Consider the following 23,627-nt stretch of genomic DNA (forward strand, 5'->3'; position numbering starts at 1 on the left):
AACATAAGTGAAAAACCAATAGAGAAATATGTGGAAAAGGGTTTTAGTGTGGTGCTATACACAGACAGTGCATGTCTTGTGTAACCACTGAGAGAACACATCTTCCCTATGCTCTGTTGCATCATACAGAGATAAGCCAACATGTGGTGCAGAGGATTTTCTGTTTTGTTATGAATACAGCCTTCATATCTCAAATCATACTGTCTTCATTGCTGACAAATACAACAAGGAGTGTCATCATATCAAACTAGTTTGTTTCTGAAGCTTAACAGTTGTACCCTGCAATAAACTTGCAAACTGAAGTGCATAACAGGCTTAGTGGCTTTTTGCGCCATTCAAGTATGCATTGAGACCACCCAACCACTTTGAGCAGACAAAACCCAGGGTGAACTGATTTATGTAAAACTACAAGAACCATGTGGACATTAAACATGCAGCTGCAGATTTTGAGGACCTGTAATCAAACGTTTCAGTGCTTATCAGCTTAAAACCTGCAACATGTAAACATAAACTGTTGCAGAATAACCTAGCTATGACTCAGACAATAAAGACATACAGTATGACAATGTCCTTGAGCTGAAGCAATTAAAAAACTTAGATAAAACAAGAAAAATAAGTAAAAATAAGTTGTTAAGACTCCCAAACAATTATCTCAGACCAGACCACACAAGCAAAAATGAATATACAACACAAAGCATAGAATACACACACCACCTTTCACCATCCCAGCATGCCTCATCCAAACCATCATGAACATACTTGTTTTATAAGACTGTTTGTGTGTATGTGTGTGTGTGTGTGTGTGTGTGTGTGTGTGTGTGTGTGTGTGTTAGTGATAGTGAGAAATAAGTGGGTGAGAGAGGGACTGACAGAAACCTATGAGGCAGTCAGGTAAAATGATGCATACAGAGATTGAGGGACAGGATGGAAAAACGACAGTATGTGACAGAGAAAAAAAGGGACAGAGTGAATAAGAAAAACAGAACAAGTATGAGCCTGAAAATGAAAGTGGGAAGTTACCTGTAGGGTCAAATTCATTGGAGGGAAGTGAGGTTTTGTCACTTTTGGGTTTCTTGTCCGGGGGATGGTCTTTACTGAGAATGCTGCTGGTTCTAGAAGGAGGAACACCCATGAGAAAAAGGTAATGCCGCCACAAACTAGCAAAATGCTGGCATTTGTCCTGTGCTGTCACATATAACACTGTAGTCTTTTATACATAACATTCTTTGCAAAGTCATTGTGATGCATGCGTCTTGCTGTACTACCATCCTGTATACAAGCTGCACGCAAGTGAAGGTTCAGGAGGAATTACAGCGACACACAGAACCAACAATTGTTCACTTCAGCATTGAGAATAGTGTGGCCGGGAGACCTCCTAGTGTATGAATCACGCTGAGTGTGTCTACTGTATAATATGACAGCCAGAGAGGATGTGGAGCCGCTCTACTGAGTGCCCAGAGAGCAAGGCCAGAGAAAGGACGCTCCTCAGAGGAGGTGCCGCAAGGCCAGACTCCAGCTTGAACCTCGGGAGGCTATGTATTGCTGCCTCTGCCTATACCAGCCCCAACTGTGAAAGGCCACTGTTCTGTTCACAGTGAAAGGCAGTGATGGGCCGCCCTTAGAAGAGGGACCCCTTTGTCCGTCACTGTGTGTGCGTATGTGTGTGTGTGTACATGAGTGAGGGGGGTGGGGGTGGGGGGTATGTTTGGTCCAAACTCTGAAGACTTCTGTGTTGCAGCACACCAGACCTAGTAAAAACCTGCCTCATTTCCCTCATCTGGGGAAGCTGTGTGTATGTAAACCACTGGCGTGCACATGTGTGTTCCCACAAGATTACCTACCCATAAGCATGCATGTCTCTGCAATAAAATATGAGAAAATAAGAGATTCTTACCTGTTTGCTTTCTTGGGAAACCTGTAGGATAAAACAGAATGACCATCAGTATCACACAGGAATTAACTGACAGACGACTAGTGTAATAAGGGAAACAAAAGCTGAGCTGCTTATGCATGTATGGAGGGTGAAAAACAAAATGCCAAGCTGACAGTTTCTCCTGAGACCCACATAGTGGTAAACATGATAATCCTGATCAAATACCAGAGTTCTTCAGCTGCAGATTAAAGCCTTTTCCAGGTCAAATGTCCTCAGATCTCAGCTGCGTGTCAGCAGTGATTTAGTTCCTCACAGACATCACGACTTTACTGTAATAATCATATCGTAATCACATCCATGGCCTGTTTCCTTCGAGGGCAGCCTGCCCTGAGACCGATTACTGCCACAGACCGATGTAGTGATGACATAATTTAGGGGATACTGTCCGCACCATATTGGAAAAGGCAGTGTTTTCCAGGAAGTTAGAGATTTGTGTATTGACTTGCTGTTTGGCATATGCATCATGAATAAAGATTTTAGATTTAAGAAGATACTACACTGTTAATTCTCAAAGGTAGCTGAGAGTAAACATTTAAGACTAAAAGTCTTTCTCTTCACTTTGACGCTGCATTGAAGTGAAAAGAGCACACATTAGCATCTGTAGGAGTAACCTGCCCACAAAACCTGACCGGGCTGGAACTGGTGATTCTTATTCAAGAGCCAATTTTAACTCGTGTTTTGTGAAGGATGAATAAAGGCATAAACTACACTTTAAAATGGGCAAAATTCCCATTTAGGTTCTAGACTCTCTCTAAGTCATTTAGAGACTCTAAGAGAATAAATTCCATAGCAATTTAAAGGGTAATATTAATCATATATTTTATTTGTAATGCACTTTCCACTGAATGGAAAATCTCCTGAACACTCATGAAGTTTGTGCCAATTATCTGGGTGGCCCCTCAGCTCTACATTATTCCTGGTGGGGTCTGCACAGTCAGCATAGCTCATTTTTCTACAGTCAGAGGGAGCCATGTTTTGCCAGTCTTCTTTATGCAGTATGAAAAACCACTTCCACTGGGTTCAAAGTTATATTGTTACATAGTTACCATAAAGCCTAAATTTAGACCATTTTATTTTTATTGTGATGAGGTGGAAAACATAGAAGAGACTGATAGTGTCAGCCAGGAAATAATCCCATAAAAGTTAATCCATTTTCAAACTTTATTGTAACGCCCACATCAGTTAATTTGCTAAATTTACCTACATGGTTGATTATTTGTAAATTGTAGAAACGTAAACTACACAATAGGAACCGATAACTGAAGCAGAACACTAGTACGAATAACTACATATTTCAGAACACCAGTCTCTCGTAATTGGGAGGTCTCACGACTAACTAGCCCACATTAACTCCCTTTCTCCTGGCGACAGTGTGTCCCATTCAGACCCGTGCAGGGGCAGCTGAATGGCCCGTTTATGAAAATGCCTCAGACTGTAATAAGTTCCAGAGCCTCCAGCAGAAAAAACTAGCTTTAAGTAGCCCACTCCCTATGAAACCTCTGAATTGGAGAGACGGAAAAGTCAGCACATAAACACACGCTGAAGTGGGACATGCGTATGCACAAGCTCAGGGATGGCAAAACTGAGTAGACAGATGTTGTTCTTGGTAGATCATACAGGAACAAATGAAAACATGACAGTCAAACCAAGTTCTTAGGGGCTGGATGATGCATCAGGCTGTCTATAATGTCAAAGGCTGAACTAGACTTATGAATCATGCTGTACCTCTATACAAAGTCTTAGTAGTGTCCATATACAAAACACCTAACTTGAAATGACCTGCCTAAGACAGATTTAAGGGCTAAGGAGAGGGCCAAAGGAGGTGATAGAGAAAGATTGCTGCCATGGACAGAAACAAGAGGACAGAGAGGACGAGAAGGCCTAAGTAGTGGTGAATGAGCTGTTTAAGAGGCAGCAAGAGACTGAAACCCAAGGAAAAAATGCTGAACACTGTAAAAGACATAAAAAAGTGAAAAGCCTGAATGTCTATGCCAGTTTCGCTAAAAAGAGGTAATCGTGAAACAAAGAGTGGCAAGCTAGGATGAAGAAATCATTTTCCATACAAATACAAGTACCTGGACTGATAAGGCAATTTGTCTCAATTGGCAAACCTTATGCTCTGTTGTGCTTTCTATAACCAATCAGACTGAATGCCTCCTCAGAACTACTGTATGCAATGATAACAGCTATTTTGAATCGAGACAGGCAGTTACTTTCATTCAGGAAGCAAGTGTCAGTGCTGAAAATGAGGAATTGACAAATGAGGTAGATCAAATCTATTTTAAGGCACTGACAAATACCACAAAATAAGTGCTAACTTGACTCTCCAGAACATAGCCTCTATGTTAGCAAAGCCGCTCACAATGAAAAATCATCAGGCCTGATTTTACATAGCGGCGAGACAGATAAACTGAAAGGCTTAGTAGCCTCATGAATTCCCATTCTTTTTTGCTTTCTTCTCCATAACATGTGCAAAAAGGGCTTATGAATACACACTTACACCAGCCTGATCAAAGTTGACATGTTAACTCATGCTGGTAATTCAGAGAGAATAGAACACAGTTATCACATCAGTTGCATTTCCCTGTTTACCTTGCGATGCACTGTTCTGCACTATTGAATTTCATGGAAACCACAGAGATTGGAAAGACTATATACACGGTAAATGTAAGATTGGCAGACACTTGCTATGCTAAAATTTATAGAGCGTAAACAATGCAGTGGATAAGGGTGAGAGGGGGGTTGCACTTTTTAATGACTGCTTTCAATATAAAGGTTTGATAGAGTGCTGAAATACAAAAGTAATCTTCTCTGTAATCTGTTGTAGCAAATTAAAATAACACACAAACATGTTAATGTCAAAAGGAATGAAATGACTCAACAGACTCAAGTAAAGGTCCTGAAAATGCCGCCCAAATGTCAAGAAACTGAAAAAACTAAAAAAAAAAAAGAAAAAAGAACAAACAAAAAAAACCCAAACATTTTATTTATTCTAGTTCATCAACTGTGGTCATAGTGACTGGTGCTCAGGTTTATGGGTTTATTGCCTAAACTTTGTGTGGATTTCCCCAATTGACTTAAATATAAATTTTGTTCAACCGTGCAACAGTACTTTATGTGAACTTCCAAAATATTACTTGAGATTGAGATATGGTTAATAACATATGTAATATTTTGAAAATAATTATACGAATTACAAATTTTTGTCTTGAAAACAATGACATGCATTAATGTGCAAATGTTAATTTCATTTGTTGTAGGATAACATGTAATAGCAGCATGCTTGCCTCATACTGAGGTATCAGTTCTTAGTTACACTTGCATGCTAAGGACAATATGCATTCTTAACACTAGCCCAAGATTGACTGTTCAAAAATGAGTAATTGTCTTAGTTATTTGTGCAGCTAAATACCTTCACAGGCTCGATTGTGGGTAAAATACTCACAGAGCTAGTGAGGTGCCTCTGTATGTATTCAGTTGTATTTGCCACTGGGAAATGGAATCATAGTTGTGACTAAGCAAATTCTGAGAGGACATGTTTGCTGCAGTAGCCCTGTATCTTGATTGTTACAGACTCCAGTCACTGCAAGGTTGACTGGTCATATTAAAGGGCCTTGAGTGCAACATTTCTATTGAATTTCCATAAAATGTATCGCTGGCACACAGTCACAGCTCAAATAACTTCACAGTAAATCTCTGGTGAACTATCACAATGGTTTCACATCAGCAGTGAATCCTTTGTCTAGTAGACAACAGTAGTTTATTGTTCTACTGTATTTCCTAATGATACTTTTAACACACTACTACACACTCTGTTGTAAGAACAAATACACGACTTGTATGATAACTGAGAAGGTACTAGAGTTGAAACAATCAGTCAATCAATTAGCTGATTGACAGAAAGGTAATCAGCAACTATTGTGATAATATATTAATTGTTTGTTCATTTTTAAATCCCCAAAAATCTTTAGTACCTGCTTCTCAATTGTTAATGTTTTCTGACTTTCTTATTCTTCTATAAAAGAAGCATAATATTTTGGGGTTTTGTGCTGTTGATCGGCCAAAACAAGCATTGATTGACTCAGGGAATGTTCAACAGATTAATCAATTATGAAATTAATCATTAGTTGCAGCTCTAGAAAGTACACACTTAAACTGTGACATAAAATGTGAAGAGTAGTGATGCTGCAATATAACTTCCGCAAGCATATTATTAGATCGTTGATTTTACTCTGTAAAATAGTATTTATAGGCTTAAATAAATATGTGAGTCAAGTAAGAACAATAAGCAGCCTATAGAAGCTTTGCTCTGCTGCAGCGGTTCAAAAATGTTTTCTTGGTTTTCAAAAAATTATTATAAAAAACATAAACAAACAAAAAATATTAACTTGGACCATGTAAATCTTTCTGCAGATGTTCTACTTGACTAAATATGATATGGAGAAATGCTGAAAACAAAATAATAAAACAAAAACAGTGTTTCTACAACATACAGACAGCATTCAAGAATCAGTTTTCTTCATTCAGTTCTTCAGGATCTCACTGTAAAAGTCTTCAAGTCTGAGCTAGGACCTCTTCCTGGACGGAGCCATTAAATGTGCAGGGAGTGAGAAAGGGAGAGAGAAGGCAGAGTCAGAACAGGGTGGGATGGGAGGGAGGGGCAGCAGTGGAGCGGGCCTGGGCTTGAATGCTCCATTGAGGTTTGGTGTTTTGATGGAAAACTGTGGCAGAGCTGGGCCAACTGCAGCAACAGTGGCAGCAAGAGAGGCCAGGACCAGACCAGACCGTGAAGAGAGAAAAAGTAGTGAGAGAGGGAGGGACGAGCAGCCCTGAGGGAGCAAGACTCTGACACACAGCCATTTCTGTGAAAGGGTTTCCCAAACTGAAGAGGAAAGAAAACAGTGAACAATAAGGAACTAGACCAACTCATGCAAGATTCAGGGGAAGCCCTTCAGGTTATTCTCAGTTCCTCTTAGAAACAATCTAAGCACATTTAGACTCAAGTTTAACTCAGAGTTGAACTATAGCCAACTAATTAGATATTCTAAAAGAGCACACACAAAAACAGACACGTCAAACTAAAAATGAGGATACCAGTCTGGTCACACATACGAATTCAAGAAGCTGGGGCAGCAATGGCTGCTATTCCCAACTGCGCTCAACAGACTCAAAAAGAACCCAGCTACACTACAGGGAAAGTTGGGACAGTCTCAACTTTATGCAAATGTCCTCTGACGCAGTGCGAGTGACAACCAGGCTCTGGCTTTCACACAAACTTGATCATCTTGATTGCAGGGGAAATAGAAGCAGTAGAGTTATTTATTGCTCCTCTCCACTATGCCAGGGAATTTAAAACAAAATGGAGGAAAAGCTGATGGTCACAGCCTCTGGCTTCCTAATTTTCTATGATATGTCTTTAATGATTTACCGATAAATTAAAGAACAGAACTACATGTGGAAACAGAGACAACATTGTTGGTGTGTCTGGTGGAGAGCAGAGTATGCAAATTACATGCTCAACATAACACAGATACAGATTCATGATAGGCCAGGCACTGCCAACTAGTTTGTATCCCTGTGTGTGAAAGCTCCACAAGACTTCACAGAGTTACTGCAGTTATCTTGAGACTCCAACCAAAGGCACAGCACAGGTGTTGTTGGGGCTGGGAGAGGTGGGGCCTAGTCTGAGGATTGGACAGTTTTGGGAGTTGCCTGCAGGCTGCAGAGATCAGACTGAGGTGTGTTCCATTCCAGAGGGTGAAATACAACATAACCTTGCACACTGCAGCACATCTTTAGATGTTAGATTACACTGGAAACCTTGGCAGTGTTGGAGAGTAACTCTGTGGTGACGGCACAAATGTCCTCAGCTGGGTTTTGCGCTGACTCATGCCACTGGCCTGCCAAGTACCCTATGGAACTGGCAGTCACCTTTTCAGCCAGCCAGCCATTCATGCCACCTGTTTAAAACTGGTCTGTGATTCTATCTCAATGGAGTAGTGATACAGTCTCTTCAACAGCCTGATTCATGCCTGGAGCCAGCCAATGGGAAATAATACACACACACACTGCTTGTTATCTAATCCATATACCTGAGTCACACAATGTGGGTGCACTCACAAACACAGAGCCAGCATGACGTCATTGCTTTCCACTCCCTGCCACTGAGAAAGAAGCAGTCTACACCCATGCAATGATACTCCTTCCATAAACCACCTTCTGTATTACAGTGTAGTCTAACAACAAATACACCAATGTCACCCTCAACATGTGACTTAAGCCGTGTATCCAAGTAGCATAGGGCATTGTGAGATATGGTTTTAAAGAAAGAGAGCGTTAAGTGAGTGTATGAGACAGACAGACAGACAGAGAGAGAGAGAGAGAGGGAGAGAGAGAAAAAGAGAGAGAGAGAGAGAGAGAGAGAGAGGTGTGGTGTGTTACAGAGACAAGAGCAATAGCTGTGGAGCTCAAGCTACAGCCTCAGGGGGAAAACGGTGCCCTTTCTGCCCCAATAAACCTCATCAGGATTCCTGACATGAGGGCCGGGGATAGACATTTCTTCACGCTATGCTGTCTGCTGTCCTCTGGCACTGTGAGAGCAAAGAAGGTGGTTCAACATGCTACACTGTCCACACTGCTGCTGGTCGTGAGCCCGGCCACAAAACCAAAGAACTTCTTTTTTTCTTTTTTTTTTTTTTAAATCAATGAGTAACTTATCTGAGCAGAGAAAATCTCTGAAGTCTTCCTAATGCAAGGATTTCCTTTTTAGTTCAGGTTGGTTTTGGGGGAGATCCTGACTTCACAGTTTAAGAATACATCGACACCTGAAAAGACAAATTTTGTGTATGATTTGGTATCCTACGGTGATCTGAAAGATTTACTAACTGTGTTAGATGCAGACCTATGATGACATTTAAGCTGATGCAACCTGAAGTAAAAGCACTTTACTGACACCTCATTCTCCCCAAAGCTATAAAATTTTCCATCTATTACACTATACTTACTGCAAAAAAAACTAGCTTGGTGAAAGCACGATGATACTTTATACTGAGTGATTCATCACTAAGGGAAACAGCCTGTCATTAAAACATTCCCGGGACAACAAGAATACCTACACCAAAGATTCTTATAGCCAAAGAGCAATAATTTCATCTTTGTCCTCCTCACCTTCCTTTTGCCTGTCCTGTCTTTCACCTATCAAAGGGATATGAAGTCACTCAGAAAACAGTGTCTTCCACTCAACATGACTGCAGGTTGGTGACAGAACTTGAGTCCTGAACCTGGTTTTTGTAAAGAAAGAGTAGGGGTATGTTAAGTTTGTCTAGTCACCCCTGAATCATCTGGAACAGGCAGTGTAAGTTTAATCACAGTGCAGCAGCAAGTTGCTGGTCTCCTAGCCTCTCCTAGCACACAGCGAAAGCATTGAATTAGAGCATCCTCATTCTGCGTCCCAGGGGAGGGGAGTCTCAACATGCCACATAAATCACATCCAATCAACTACAGCAGTGATGCTGCTTTTTAACATCTAACCTAAAGATTCAGCAGACATACATGTGCTCTTACTAGAACAAATATGTATAGTTTGCATGTTTACAGAATCAATGTGATATAAAATGTGATGAAGAATTTAACAACAAAAAATCTATGATAAATCTCTCGGGCCACCACAGAATATCATCGCCTCACAAGTGCCACAGTTAGCTTGAAGGCATGAGCCTAGTTCATGGCTACAAAACCCTTACATGGACATGTGAGGACATGACACTTGGGCAAGACAGCTCTCTTCCCTTGTCCCCTTTTTCTCTATTGTTGTGATCCTGTCTTTTGTGGAGTGAAAGTAATGTTTGGGCCCTGGAGCTCTCTTGGCTAACAGGCCAGGATTGTAGAGGGTGTCCACAAGCATCAGCATCACAAGGCTGGGTGATAGACCCCAACTCCCCCAGCACTCAGAGCCCCAGCTAATGTCCAGACTCCACCCACTCTCCTACATCACTACCCCCGGGACATCGTCTGTTTCTTTCCCCTCTGCCATCTCCCTCTCCTCTTCTATCTCAATGTCCATTTGTTTTTGCACAAAACACGCAAAAAAGACCCAGAATCCAATCACAGAATGGGTTCATCATTTCTAAATAATTGGTCCACTTTTCATTTGTACCCGGATAATTGTTGAAGGCAAATCTAACGCAATATTACATTTCTTCCTTGAGGTATAATAAAAATGCGGTGATGACAGGAGAAAGGGACTGATTGATGCTAAGAATGGAATAAAAGATGTATGCAATTGAGAGTGGGTGAAAAAGAGTGAAATAGGACCTGGCAAGAAATGTACAGAGTATGGTGAGAGTTGGTGTGTGCCTGCCAAAGTGACATCCAAGTGTGAGTCTTCCTAAGGTCTTCATTTACATTCTATAAATAAACAAGACTAAGAAGCTGGCCAGACATTCAGTGGAGACTTTCAGGTTTTAGATTTTTAGGTTTGAACACAGACAATTCAGCTAATAAAATAACAAATTGAGCTTTTCTAACAACCTTATGTAAAATTCTAGATGATATTACAGCAGCTTTGCTTCATAGAGAATATAAAGCTGCCCACCTTAACCAATATGCAGCCATGTCATCAATACCAAAACTTACTTCCAGTGCACTGTGTTAAATGTATCACTGACAACTGTAACTGCAGTAGAATAATGATGGCACAAGAAGAAAGGACAACTTAGTAGTTGCAGTACCACTTGATTAGCTGATTGTTGCCTTTGAAATCATAATTCACATCACAAAGATTCAACTCACTAAGAAGAGTCAGAGAACCAGTGTTAAGACTCAACTTATTTCCCTTTTAACTGGTCGACATATGCCTCAGTACACCTGTGGCTGTATCTGTAAATGCCGTATTATTGTCCTCTTTCTGGAATTACAAAAATATATACAATCATTCACATTGATCTTAAACATGACTGCAATACAGAATCTGAGACCAGACTGTTAAGAGAAAATAATTACAAATCAATGCAATATTCAAGTTCACCATCAAACTGCTTCTCCTTTTCTGCTGTGCATATGCAAGTCCTGCGGCCATTCATGATGTACCACAACACAGCAAGATCAACTTGAGATAACTGATACTTTTGTCATACTTTATTTTACCTATAGAGGACAAAATATTAGAAACACTTTTAGGTGGGAGTGGGACTGAATCAACGCCTCTCTGAACCAATTGCTAACATGGCACTCTTTATAAAGGCATGATTTACTACAGAACTATTGTGTTTGATTTCCTAAGACTACACAGGTGTTCCTGCTGCTTTGGTATTTACATATACACCACCAACATTCTGCACCAATGCACCATATTGTAAAACATATGTGCTATTGGTGGCATTTGTTTAACAGATGAGGTGTTCTGTAAAGCTCTTTTTCAGGGTAGAATGTATTGTTTTACAACCTTGTAAACAGAGGCCCTTGATTATTTAAGTTGAAACATATTTAACAGCAAATAAATCCAATTAAAGAGTTTTTAAGAAACTAATTCATGGCTGGGGCTTCCTACAGGCAGGGTAAAAGTAGTCTTGCAAACATGCTCACGACCTGCAGCATGTTTAAAATTCTTTTCCATTAATTTTTTTTTTGAGATTTGCCACATTTTGAGCCAAGAAATCCCCTAACGAAATAATCAAAACGCATCAGCTGACAACCACCTGCTGATATTAAGGCTGACAAGAACTTGCTGTGACCTAAAAAAAATGCTATGACAAAGACTTTAATGAAGAAGAAATGCCCATAGGCTATCATAACGAGGATTATGGCATGGTTAAAAATTATTCAGAAGATTTCATGTCTGCTCTTGAATTTAGCTCAAGGAACAAAGTGAATTCCATCACAATCCTGAAACATCACTGCCTGTGGTGAAAATCACACTCATTTCATAGCAGTGGGATAGGGTGCATTACAAAGTGTTCAGTACTTTTTTTGTTTGACCAAAGGCTCAAAGCCCAAAGATATCTTGTTTATAATAATATAAGACTGTGAAGCAAGTCTTTATATTAGAGAAGCTGGAGATGTTTGGTATTTTTGCTGAAAAAATGTGACTAAAATTATTAATCAATTATGAAAATAGTGGCTTATTTATTTTCTGTTGAGTGACTAATCCATTAATCTTCTAATCGTTGCAGCTCTACAAATAACATTATCATCAAAATGACACTATACAAGACTTATCTTACTCAGCAACTGGCTTTGTTCATTCCTCATAAGCGTCATACAATTGTGCAGCTGTCTATTTGACCACTACTTTGCCCTACTTAGATGCAACACGTTATCTTACAGTTTTTAAATAATGTAAACTGCTATATTAATTAGCAGTTTGCCCATCAATTAATTTCAGAAGTTTTGATTTGAACTTCTTTTTGTCCAACTCCTCCAACCTGCAAAAGTTTTATTTTATCCCTTTCAGGATCAAGACACATGCTAGTTTATAAATATCACCATCCTTCATGCTGAGCTGGAGCCTTTGCATGTCTGATCAGAGTTTTAAATGACTTGTGGATACTCATTTTAATGCACAGTTCCAAGAAGCTGACACAGCTTCCCCAGTATCAGTGCTGACTAGATGGAGTAGAAGCATACTGCATTATCAGAGAGGGATGCCAAATGCAAGAGACGCATACAAGTAGGCCAAGCTGTCAGAACTACTCATGAAAACATTTATCATGAGGAAACAAATTTCACTGCAGCAAGGCAAACAGTGTGTTGTTATTATCGGCTGGTGTTGACACAATTATGTTGTTGGTTAATAGCCATTTTATAAATTGATAATATTGAGTATCGATTGACCCTTTCAATCATTTATTCAGTTTAAATACCAAACATTTGCTGGTTGCCGAATCTCAAATTTTTTCAATGTTTCATTTTATTTTAAAACTGAATGCTGTTTTGGTTTGAGGAATGTTAGCCAGACAAACTAAGCGATCTGCACCGTACACTCAATTAAATTGTGATTGGTATTATACATGAGAGTAGAATGACTAAATGAGTAATTGCCGAGTAATTAACATCATCAAAATTACTTTGAACCTATGATAATGAATCAATTAATGGCAAAGTTGTTAGTTGGAACCCTATCATCATTAAATTACATAACTTGATGCTTTTTCTCCAATAGGATAACACTGAAGACATACATTAACCAGCCCCCCTTGATGTACCTGAGCTACACTGACTGACCTGGAGAGGAGCATACAGCGGACAGCCAGTTTGCTCCCACTGAAAGCTATTGTTTACTATTAGTGATGTCACCAGCACCACTTCCCGGGAGGGCCTCAGGGGGGGGTGGGAAAAACGTGGAGATCAGCAGAACTCTATGACAAAGAGCTAACAGCACACTAAACTGACCCATCGGCTGGCGGCCCAGCCCCAATAGATGTTGGGTGCATACTCCCACCGTAGCCAACTGAGCGAAAACAAAATGCACAACACCACACACTGAGAGAGAGAGAGCAAGGCCAGGGAAATACAGATGGACTTAAGGAGAGCGGGAGAGACACACAATACCATTAATCAATAAAGTCATTATCATCAGCTGCGGCGGAAAACACCCTCAAAAACTGCTGCATCCTAAATAATGATTCACATCACAGGCCAACTATAATGTCTGTGGAACAGAGATACAGGGCTCTTTGCTTGCACAGTCTACAGGCTGTTGTCAAACTGTTTTGCATGAACATGGCGTGAATCAAGCTCTACTGGTAGAGTAACGAATGTGACTTTTAGGAGACAGGTCATGTGAAACCAAAATAAACAGATGAACAAACTCACTATAAAAACATCAACCCACATTTTTTTGACAAAAGGGAATATGAATAGAAAATACATCTATGTAGCTTTGTCACAAGCCTCCACATGCAGCAGCAAATCGCAGACACACTGCACTAATAGCAATAGCAACCTAAGATAAAGTGCTTCTTGTCATCATGAGTATCTCTGTGCTTTTCTGCAGTTTAAATTTCATTACATGTTACTGAAGAGACTGAAAAGTACTGATTTGTTAATTCAACTAATAAAAGCAAGTAGAGAAATCATGATATCTAGACCAGTTTAAGAAACAAAACCATAAACAGCTCCACAATCGTAGTTAGTGCCAGCCAATGTTGCCATCGTTGCAGTGGGGGAGGGAGGTCATGTAAAATGGGGTTGGGCTTTAGCCTCTGGCACTAGCCATGAGGATATTTCATATCCCAACCTGTGCTATAAGATTCATTCCGGTCTGAATCTACCGACCACATTCCACTGTATTAACCTGCAGTTCTCGCAGGTATGTGGGATTCAGGTAGGAAGAATTGACGTAATTCAACAGATTCATTTCCCTGTTTCACTTCCAGAATACATCAGATTGAGAATAAAAACTTCTTTATTCTACAGGCACAAAAACAAAGGGAAATTTGTTCCTGGACTGACTCAAGAACACTGACGTAGAGTATATGTCAATGGATTAAGATGCTACAGACTGATCCCTCTCTGCCATTTAGTGTGCTCTTCGGGCCATGACACATTATTTAGCCTGCTGGTCTTAGCAACAATGTCCAACCTTTGGGTTTAAGTTGACAGATGCCTTAGATAAGGTGATTACTTGACGGAGCTAAGGTTTTGTTTAAATCCAGAGATTGTTTTAATAGGTGTAGGAGAAGGTCAGCTTTAAAGGCTTATAGGTAATAGTGATGTTGAAAGGTGTACAGGGATCACAGGTGACTGTTCCCTGGCACACAGACAGTGGGAGGCCTTCTCACTCCTTGAACAAGTAGTACTTTACTGTCTGCAGAGAACTCCATTACCCATGCTGAGATCAGCAGAGTTTCCATTAAGATCTGATGTCCTTCCCTCAGTAATTAGATTGTACAACACAGTTATTACTGAGCACATCACCACAAAGAAAAGCATTACTTGAACCGTGTTTTTTTTTTTTTTAAATCAGATCGTGGGTCGTGTTTCAGATCAACAGCATCATAACTAAATCAAGAAACTTTAACAAAATCTTCTGTTTGGATACTCTGAGGGTACACTTTGTGAATGTGCAGTGCAGACAGTGCATTACTAGAATATAAAGAGACGTTGTATACCATACCTGTCAGTGAAGCTGGACTGTGTGTCACTCATTGGGCTTCCGGTTCTAGATTTGCAACAAATTATATCCGATTAACATTTTCCAGAGTGTGATGAGGCGATTTCCTGGAGCGTCCTTCTCTGGCATACGTCTGAAGTAGGCAAGGAGTTTGAAAATGGTGCTTAGAATAAATTAATATGAGGAAACTGTTGGGTTGTTGCAAGGCACGTCCAAACACTAGAGGAAACAAAAATATTACCTATACGTTATCTGGCAATCAATACTCCTTGAATAGTAACTGAATTGTAGCAAGGAGTCCACAGTACAGACCTTAAAAATTAATCGGGGCCTCTGTCGTATTAGCTGTACAGTCAGATGATATCCTAGCCGGTCAATAAACAATAATTTGGCAACAAGAACAAATATACTGCTCCAGATGGCACAAGTTGTCGTACATGTATGAACTCCCCGTATGAATCCTTTGCATTCACATCCCAGATATGAAACGTGTAAACAATCTGTATTCCAATGTAACAGACACCTTGGCCCTGCGATGTAGTCCGTCTGCCACCACCCCGGCTCGGCTGAATGGCCTCCGTGCCTAAATGATCTTTGAAGATGCTGGAAATTCCTCCAGTCCCATTTGGTATTCCCTGCTCCCAGAAATGCCTGTCTGTGGCTGTGGGGACGAGTCTCCCGTGACCATGAGACTCACTCAACACCGAGTTTAAACGACCCGTGTTACAAATTAGCAAAACAACGGCAGCTAATGTTATACCGGCGCAAGACGTTAGATTCAGAAACAAAATTGGTTAGATGGTCGATTAAAAAAAAGCACATTGGTGTTTAGAAAATCCTTTCTCACGGTGAGCTGGCTGGCGTTGAATCTCACCAGCTACCAGCTAACAAAACAGATGAGCTCTTTCAGCAAAAAACTTTGCTTCGTGTGCTCTTGTTTCGAGTGCAAACTAAGCAAACTCCCGTTCACAACAATGAGCCGGCCAACGACCGAAAAATATATATACAACACCGCATGAATGTTGACTGGCTTGCGATATGTCTCCGTGTTGTGTCCTTCAAAAAAGTCTCCTTGAGCTAAGAAAATCCAGTGAAGTCGGTTAGCACAGCGCAGCGTTCCTTGACTCCATGTTTCCAGAATTCAGTCGTTTCTCGGCAGAATTCCCGTGGATGGAAAGCAGGCTAGCTATGTGGCCAGCTAACGGGACAGAAAGTAACAACCAGTCCTCTGTAAACAACGACAAGAAAAAACGCCGAGTCGCTTAAAACTTCTAGCGAACATCAAAAGCTGTTTTTTCCAACGCAAGACGTTATTTGAACAAGAATATAACTTGCGGAAAGGTACCAAAAATCCCACTTTCTGCCGCTAGCAACGCCCTAGCCAGCTAGCTGTTGGGGTCCAATAGCGCTTCCACTAACCACTTCCGCCGGGAGATGGGAAAACTCATTTTGTTTCAGTATAACGTAAGAACTAACACCAAAATAATAACATGTTAACAACAATAACAATAATGCCACTGCTGCTAGTTATCGTATTGACATATTCGTTTTAATAGAATATAATTTATTCCTACATTAAATAACTAGGCTATGAGTAAAGAGTTAGATACTAAAATATTAGCCTAGACTCGCAACGACTAGTCCATTAATGAGAAAATTGGCAACATTTTGACAGTCAAATAATTAACGCATTTTTAAAGAGCAAAATGACAACAAAAAAAACAAAAACTAAAAGAAAACTTATTGACATTTGAATTGAGAAAGTAATTGGAAGATTAATGATGATCGATAACGACAATAAATGTTAGTGGCAGCACTAATATGCATAGTTAGTATTAGACTATTAGTGAATTAATCAGTCGACTAACTGATTATTCGACTATCAAAAATAGACACGATTTCTCTGAGAAAGAGATGAAAGACAAAGATAGAGAAGTTATATCTATTATTACCATCAATAGATTAGTCGATCAAAACATAAAATAAATCAACAGTTTTGACAATCGATTAAACATTTAAGTCAGCTACAAAGCAAAAAGATGTGGATTCACTCGTTTTCTCTTTGTTACATCACTGTCTTTGGGTTTTAGACTGGTGGTCAAACAAAACAACCAATTGGTGACATGCATTTTTCACAGTTTTATTGACTGAATAATTAACCTGACTGTTTAAATCAATAGACTAATTGATAATGAAAAATAATCATTAGTTACAATCCTTGTTCTTTTGATAAATATTGCATGATTGTTTGCTTTTTCCATGGCATGCAAACCTGTCTTAAGATATTTCCAGTGAGTAGGCACTTTCCTTTAGGAGGTTGATTAACTTGATAATTATGAGTTGTGTGATTATTTTGTGGTTTTTGTAGCTCTCTGTCTGTCTGTGGTGGGGTTTGGACTGGGTGAACAATCATTATGTTCATTATTTAAAGCTTACAGGCCAGTCTTTGTCCACAATTCACAAGAAGACACTCCTACTTTAATGAAACTTTCTTAACTCATCTTCAATGAAAGCTAGAAAGACATAGAGGAACAAAGGGAAAACACACTCTAGCAGTGTTATGTGTGTGCGGCAGAGAGGACACAGTGAAAATGTCAAAGATACTTAAGTCTATCTGGAGACTTTCATTCATGTCTTAGTGTTTATTTAGTTTGAAAATCAGAATCAGGTTCATTACCAAGTAAGTTTTCACATAGCAAAAATTTGTGAAATTTACAAAAACCATCAGCAAACTTCTGCAGAGTCAGAGTAGACAAAATTCCATGGCCAAGATCTACGTTTGTTTTTGTAATTCAACCAAACTGTACTTAAGATCACAACTAAGTTATAGTTTATGATATGACAGATGGTAGGTGTTCAGTAGGTCTGATTTACTTGTAAATAGCCAGGGTTTGTGTACATGAGTGAATTGTGTGCAATTATTCCTCCCTACTTTCTATTGATCCATTTTGTGTTTGAGTATTTCTTGTCACCTATTTAGCACATCACACATATAAAGTAGTGTATTGTATATGATTATCTCTTTACTGTATTGTGCATTGCAGTCCGACTTCATCATTTACATTTCAGCCAGCTGACAACATACTGTTCAATTCAATAGTATATACAATACACTGTGTATTAGACAGTACACCATATTAAACTTTGTGTGCCGCAATGCTTGAAAACATAAAACTAATGCTAGAACTAATGCTTTTAGTTAACTAAAACTGGCCAGTTTTAGTTAACTAAAAGTATAATGTGTCTTTACTTTTAAAAGACAATGCTGGGAAAATGTTCTTTCTTTTAGCATTGCCAAATGACTCTCCTCATGTTTCCTCACTGATCATTCATCTATAATTGATATGACACCATCATGTGGACAGCTTAGGTAACTTCAGTGTCAGTACATATAATGCAAATGCAGCCCCTTCAGTTTTAGTTGGAATTTAGTTGGTTAAAATGTATTCAGAAACATACAAACAATATACCAGAGATTTATTTCATTTTACACAGGGATTACAATTATTACAAAGGCAAGTCAGGAAACCCAAAACTGAAACAACAAAAAAATTAGGAAAGTACATTCAGATAACTAAGGCACACACCAGTAAGATTTTTACTTTCTTGGATGTAATGGTAACGCTCACATGATTTCAGTAGCAGCCAGGTAAACAGGCCTTGTATAAGAGCAACACATCAAATTTCAATCCAACGTAAATGGGAAAAACAAAGGGATGACCGGTGATTTAGCACATTACTGCAGAGATCTATGTGCACTAAAATAAACAAGATATGGTCACAGTAATAAGAAAACAGATTTGAAGTCTGAGCACAAAGATAGCAGCTGGTAGTTCGGTAACTTTCTTGGCGTGGAACATGTCTTGGAGTGGGCTATGTCATAATATTCTCTCATAACAAGTCACCTGTCTTTGTCCCATGACGCACTTTTGTGTTGTGTCTGATCAATATGGTGGAAATCAATGTCACAACATTAAGGTTAATATTTTCCCAATAATTAATATCACAATATGGCAAATGTATGCAAAATCACACATAAAATACTAGAACAGTTCACTCTGACACTCTTCACACATGTAAATTAAAACATGAAACAAACTGAACTATTCCTGTATGCTAGTATGTTTATAATTATTAAATTGGACAAAAGAATTCATAAAAACGACAACCTGATATGATTATATAATCTCAATGTGACTTTACTGAAAGTCGTTAAATGATAACTATTACCCAACCCTACTAGGGCATGTGCAATAATACAATGTGTAAAGACTAAATGTAGAAATCTATTATTTTAGGTTGCTAGAAACAAAATGATGCTCCTGTGCACAAGACTGCACAGGTATGAGAACCATGTATATCTCCAAAAAGTTTACAGGCGCTGGCTCAAAATAACATAACTGAAGCAGAAGTCAGACAAAAGATGAACATACTGTGCAGATAGCTCATAATAAACTTAACTGAATTGTCAAATCTTGGCTCTGTGAGACTGAAACATTACTGTATTGAATTAAATCAATGGGGACTATCAGTACACAGAGCAAATCTTATGTCCGTCGTTTGTCTAAAAGATTAAAGTAATGCATGTTCACACAGATGGTGAAATCAGACACTTCAACTTTATAAAGTACAAATTCTGATACCATTTTACCACACATTTGAATATAATTATAGTTTACATATTATCCAAATGGAATGCTAAGTAAAGAGCATTATCAGTGTAGAACTATGTAATTGAGAGGTGTCTCTTCGTGTATCCTTGTACATGAGGGAAGTAAAATAAATTAACATTTTTGGCCGTGATCTGGAATAGGATTTCAGGCAAATACTTAAAAGAATTACTATGAACTATATAAAACAAAGTAATCAAACACATCACACACATTTCTCTGGAATTTACCCCAACTTTCCAGTATGACTTCATCTCCCTGAGTACACCTTTCACATCTGCTCAAACTTATAAAAATGCCAAAAAAAGCAAAAAAACAAAAAAACAAAACACGATTCCAAGGAAACTAGTCCTAAAACTTCAATAAGTGTTTGACAAGGATTATGGCAATTACATGTAAACTATTTATTTCCTAATAGTGAACTTACCACTACCAGATATGACTAGGCAAAAGTTCACTCCGACTGAATGCAACATCTGTTCATGTGTTTATAGAAAGTGCTTTAGTTTTCAATAACATGAACTATGTCTGTGATGTTTCTGCACCGGTACCTTTTACATAATAATCTAACATGTGTTCAGCAGCAATGAATGCATTAAAAATGAGTTTTTTTTGCAAAACGCACAGGTGTTGGACCTTACAGACAGATGTCACAGGAGATTTCTCGCCATAGAAAGTTATGACTTTAAAATATCCCTTTGTTAATCTTAGTTTAACATACAAAAAGTTGATTTTCTTTTTCCTTTCCCTTGTGTGTCCAAAAACATAATGTAAACTGATTTCCTTTAAAGAACCAGAAGCAGATCAGTCCTTCTTCCCTTCATGACCATTAGCTGCAACTGTCTCTAGTTGGTCTCTCTGCTGTTTGTGCCAGCTCTTGCTTTTTCGTTTGGCAAATCGAACAATATCCACCATGAACACCCAGGATAGAGCATACATGGCCACACCCCCACACTTGATAAAGAATCTGGGTCTTGGGGAGATCAGCTCACAGTACAGCATTGTGCCTCCCACGAAGATTCGCATCACCACAAACAGCAGCACAAACAGGACGTCCACAACATCCCCCAGCAGCGACCTGTAATGTCCCGTCTGTTTGAGGAACCAGCGTGCCTGCAGGAGTGGGTTGGTGATTTCACTGCCAAAGAGTACCGCGCAGCCCTCGATGCCAGACTCCCCCAACCACAGGGTCAACAGGATTCCCAGGATGCTCATGGTGTGGTGGGCCAGCATAACTGGTCCCTCTGTGCGGAAGTACACACACCAGGCCATATCAAAAATAAAGTAGCCCAGGCTGACCACCATGGCACTTATCTGCAGAGGGGTGTTCTTAGTACCTAGTATCCACAAAACAGAAACAGACAGGTTTTAGCTAGCATATTTTTACAGGACAATCACTGTAATAAAACAAATCTTTTGGTCATTATTGAATGGTTCATTCACACTTGTCCCAATTGCTAGTTTCTATCAATGTATACATTAACAGCAGTTTTTTACAGCATGCTAAGCAGTTATACCCTATATCTATATCATTACGACAGCCCTCACCGTTTGTGATTAGTCTTTACAGTACGAATTAACATAATTATTTCACAATAATTAAACCATAAAATGTTATAATTTCATAATTTGAATCCACAGAAGGCAAGTGTCTTACCTGGATAAGCAAAAGGCCAGGGTCCATCCACATAGCCTATATATGCTGTGATGCAGACTGCCAAGATGCCATGTACCAGGGTGACAAGGCGACAGTTCCACTCGTAGCTCCTGGACCCGTTAACATTACACAAGATAAAGTAGAAAGAGACCCAACAGGACAGGCACAGGAGTGAACAAACCACAAGCAGTACCATCTTCTCTTCTGAGGAAAAAACAAACAAGAAAAAGCAGCTAAAACTAACTTACAGTTTCTTTCAAAAAGCTGCCAGTCAGCAGTCATCAAGCCAACTTTGAATCACATTTCACGGTGAGAGAAAAATGCATGGAGGCACATCTTGCTCTGTCATATCGTTTACAGTAGAAAGAGACAGCATTACCGTCCCAAGACTTGGACTGTGCAATCCTTTGTAAGAGACCAACAATTAGCCTTTGCTTGAACTATAATAGCACTATAGTTGGCTGGCTGAGGGTCTGGTGGGGTGAGGGGGACGTCTCTTCTTCTGCTGTGACGTTTGTACTAGGAGGTGAGACCATGCAGATGGACAGTCCCACCCTAACAGGACTAGAACAAGATGTACAGTTGATTCTCAAAGACTTCAAGCAAGTTTCAAAACTAGATGAGAGGTTACTGGGTGCTGGGCCTCAGACAGTTACCATGGGAGACAGAGGCTTGTTGTCATATGACATGTGCCCTTTGAAAACTAAATAACTCAGTCTGTAAATGTTTTGTTTTTGTCTTGGTTGTTATATGCAGCTCAATTAACACTTCTATGGATATATGGATGTCAGGATGGCATTGGGAGGTGAAGCCGTGATATTATATGTAGTAGGAAAACTCAATTTGGGTACATTGCTTAACACCTACAAGTAGGTAAAACACTTGCCCAAACACTCATAAAAGAAAAAAGAGGAAACCCAAAAGAAAAAGACTTGGATCCAATCAGACAAGAACATGCACAGACAAAATATAAAATTAAATAAAACAAACAAAGACATTACCACAAAGAAATGTTATATACACAAAAACTTATATATCAGACAGCTCAGTTTGGATACTTTCCTAAAACTATTTTATTTGGTTAGCATATAAAAGAGATACAACAGATTGATTATAGATTTTGTATAATTCATTATGTTTTTTTAACCTCTGTGTTCTAGGTGGTGCTGCTATCTTGGACAGGACACTCATGTTAAGAGATTTTTTAACCTTGCCTGTTTAAATAAAGTTATTTATACATACACAGATGAAACTTGAACAGTTGAACGATTTTTGAATGGGAAAAGTGGAGGTAGTTTTTAGGTTTTTAAGTTGCACAAACCGAAAATATATTTATGAGGCTTTAATTGCGTTCCCATGGAAACCTATAAAAAGGAAAGCAGCTGGCAACTAACTAGATTAATGTTAATGGTTTTGTTCCGTTGCTAAAATAGTTTATACATGGTAACATCGAGGGTAGCTGATGTTTGTGAACTGGAAGTGGCAGCAGAGCCACAGCTTATTCGTTTAACAGGATGCATTACTACTCAGTTAGCTGGATCAGATAGCAGGCTAACGTCAAATGGCTAACAAAGCGCTTTCCTATGGATCTGTAACGTGTTCACAAACGCAGTAAAAATATCTTTACCTTGAAGGTGCACATGTGGCAGCTTCTTCTCTCACATCCTGGGTGTTTAGTGTCCGGTGAAGGTGTGTTTTTGGAGAAAACTGTCCAAGGTTTGTTTGCAGGCACACTAGCTGCTGTTTGTTGTCCTTTATCTGAGCTCCACCGGTGGCAACAGCAGCCTATCCCAGCATCCCTGAATTTCCCTACCTCCTTATCAGTCGCTGTACATGCAAATGTAGCAACTGTTCTCACGAGAACTGTGACCTGGTTCTATCATCCCATACTACACCGTAGTTAAGAAGTTATAGCAGGTTTGTTTAATATTTAACTGAAAAAAACATATTTCCATCTTCCTTGGGGTCTTCCACCCTTAAATGATGGGAGGTTGTCTTGTCTTTTGTTGACAGTGGCGACACCTTGTGGCCAATAGCAGGAACTACACACGAACATTTCCCTCCAGCAGGGGGACAAAATGGAAGAGCTACGTAGTAGTAAAAAAAACAATAATGCTCTAACATGTGTCAGATGGGGCTGCAAAGAGGTTTTATCGTTGCAGAGAACATCTGATCTGCATGACCTGGTTTTGAATCGTGGTTGCAAGCCCTGCCAAAGTGTGAGAGTGGGAGTGGGTCAATAAACAGTTATTTTCC

At 39.4% G+C, this 23,627-nt stretch overlaps 2 protein-coding genes across 8 annotated transcripts in view; both read right to left on the reverse strand.

Annotated features, from left to right (window-relative positions):
* arhgef12a (Rho guanine nucleotide exchange factor (GEF) 12a) overlaps positions 1-16,454 on the reverse strand; it is a 36,111-nt gene extending 19,657 nt beyond the window's left edge. For 2 of the 6 annotated variants that reach the window (XM_056374168.1, XM_056374163.1), the window contains exons 1-4: positions 15,357-16,454; positions 15,048-15,263; positions 1,895-1,915; positions 1,021-1,112 (exon numbers count right to left, since the gene is read on the reverse strand). In XM_056374168.1, the coding sequence (XP_056230143.1) occupies positions 1,021-1,112; positions 1,895-1,915; positions 15,048-15,079 (145 nt within the window). In that variant the 5' untranslated portion in view covers positions 15,080-15,263; positions 15,357-16,454. Of the gene's footprint in view, positions 1-1,020; positions 1,113-1,894; positions 1,916-15,047; positions 15,264-15,285 lie in introns of all 6 variants that reach the window. The other 4 variants (XM_056374167.1, XM_056374166.1, XM_056374164.1 and 1 more) reach the window with 4 other exon arrangements.
* Positions 16,455-18,504: 2,050 nt separating this feature from the next.
* On the reverse strand, positions 18,505-23,375 carry tlcd5a (TLC domain containing 5a). 2 transcript variants are annotated; one of them, XM_056375205.1, is made up of 3 exons: positions 22,999-23,375; positions 21,372-21,575; positions 18,505-21,051 (listed from the first exon to the last, which is right to left on the reverse strand). In XM_056375205.1, the coding sequence occupies exons 2-3, from the start codon at positions 21,565-21,567 to the stop codon at positions 20,519-20,521; spliced, it is 729 nt and encodes a 242-aa protein (XP_056231180.1). In that variant the 5' UTR covers positions 21,568-21,575; positions 22,999-23,375; the 3' UTR covers positions 18,505-20,518. The 2 variants fall into 2 exon arrangements, with proteins under 2 accessions (XP_056231180.1, XP_056231181.1); XM_056375206.1 differs by lacking the exon at positions 22,999-23,375 and having other exon boundaries at positions 21,372-22,961.
* Positions 23,376-23,627: the final 252 nt, after the last annotated feature.

Source organism: Seriola aureovittata, chromosome 4 (genome assembly GCF_021018895.1).
Source record: "Seriola aureovittata isolate HTS-2021-v1 ecotype China chromosome 4, ASM2101889v1, whole genome shotgun sequence".
NCBI classification, from domain to species: domain Eukaryota; kingdom Metazoa; phylum Chordata; class Actinopteri; order Carangiformes; family Carangidae; genus Seriola; species Seriola aureovittata.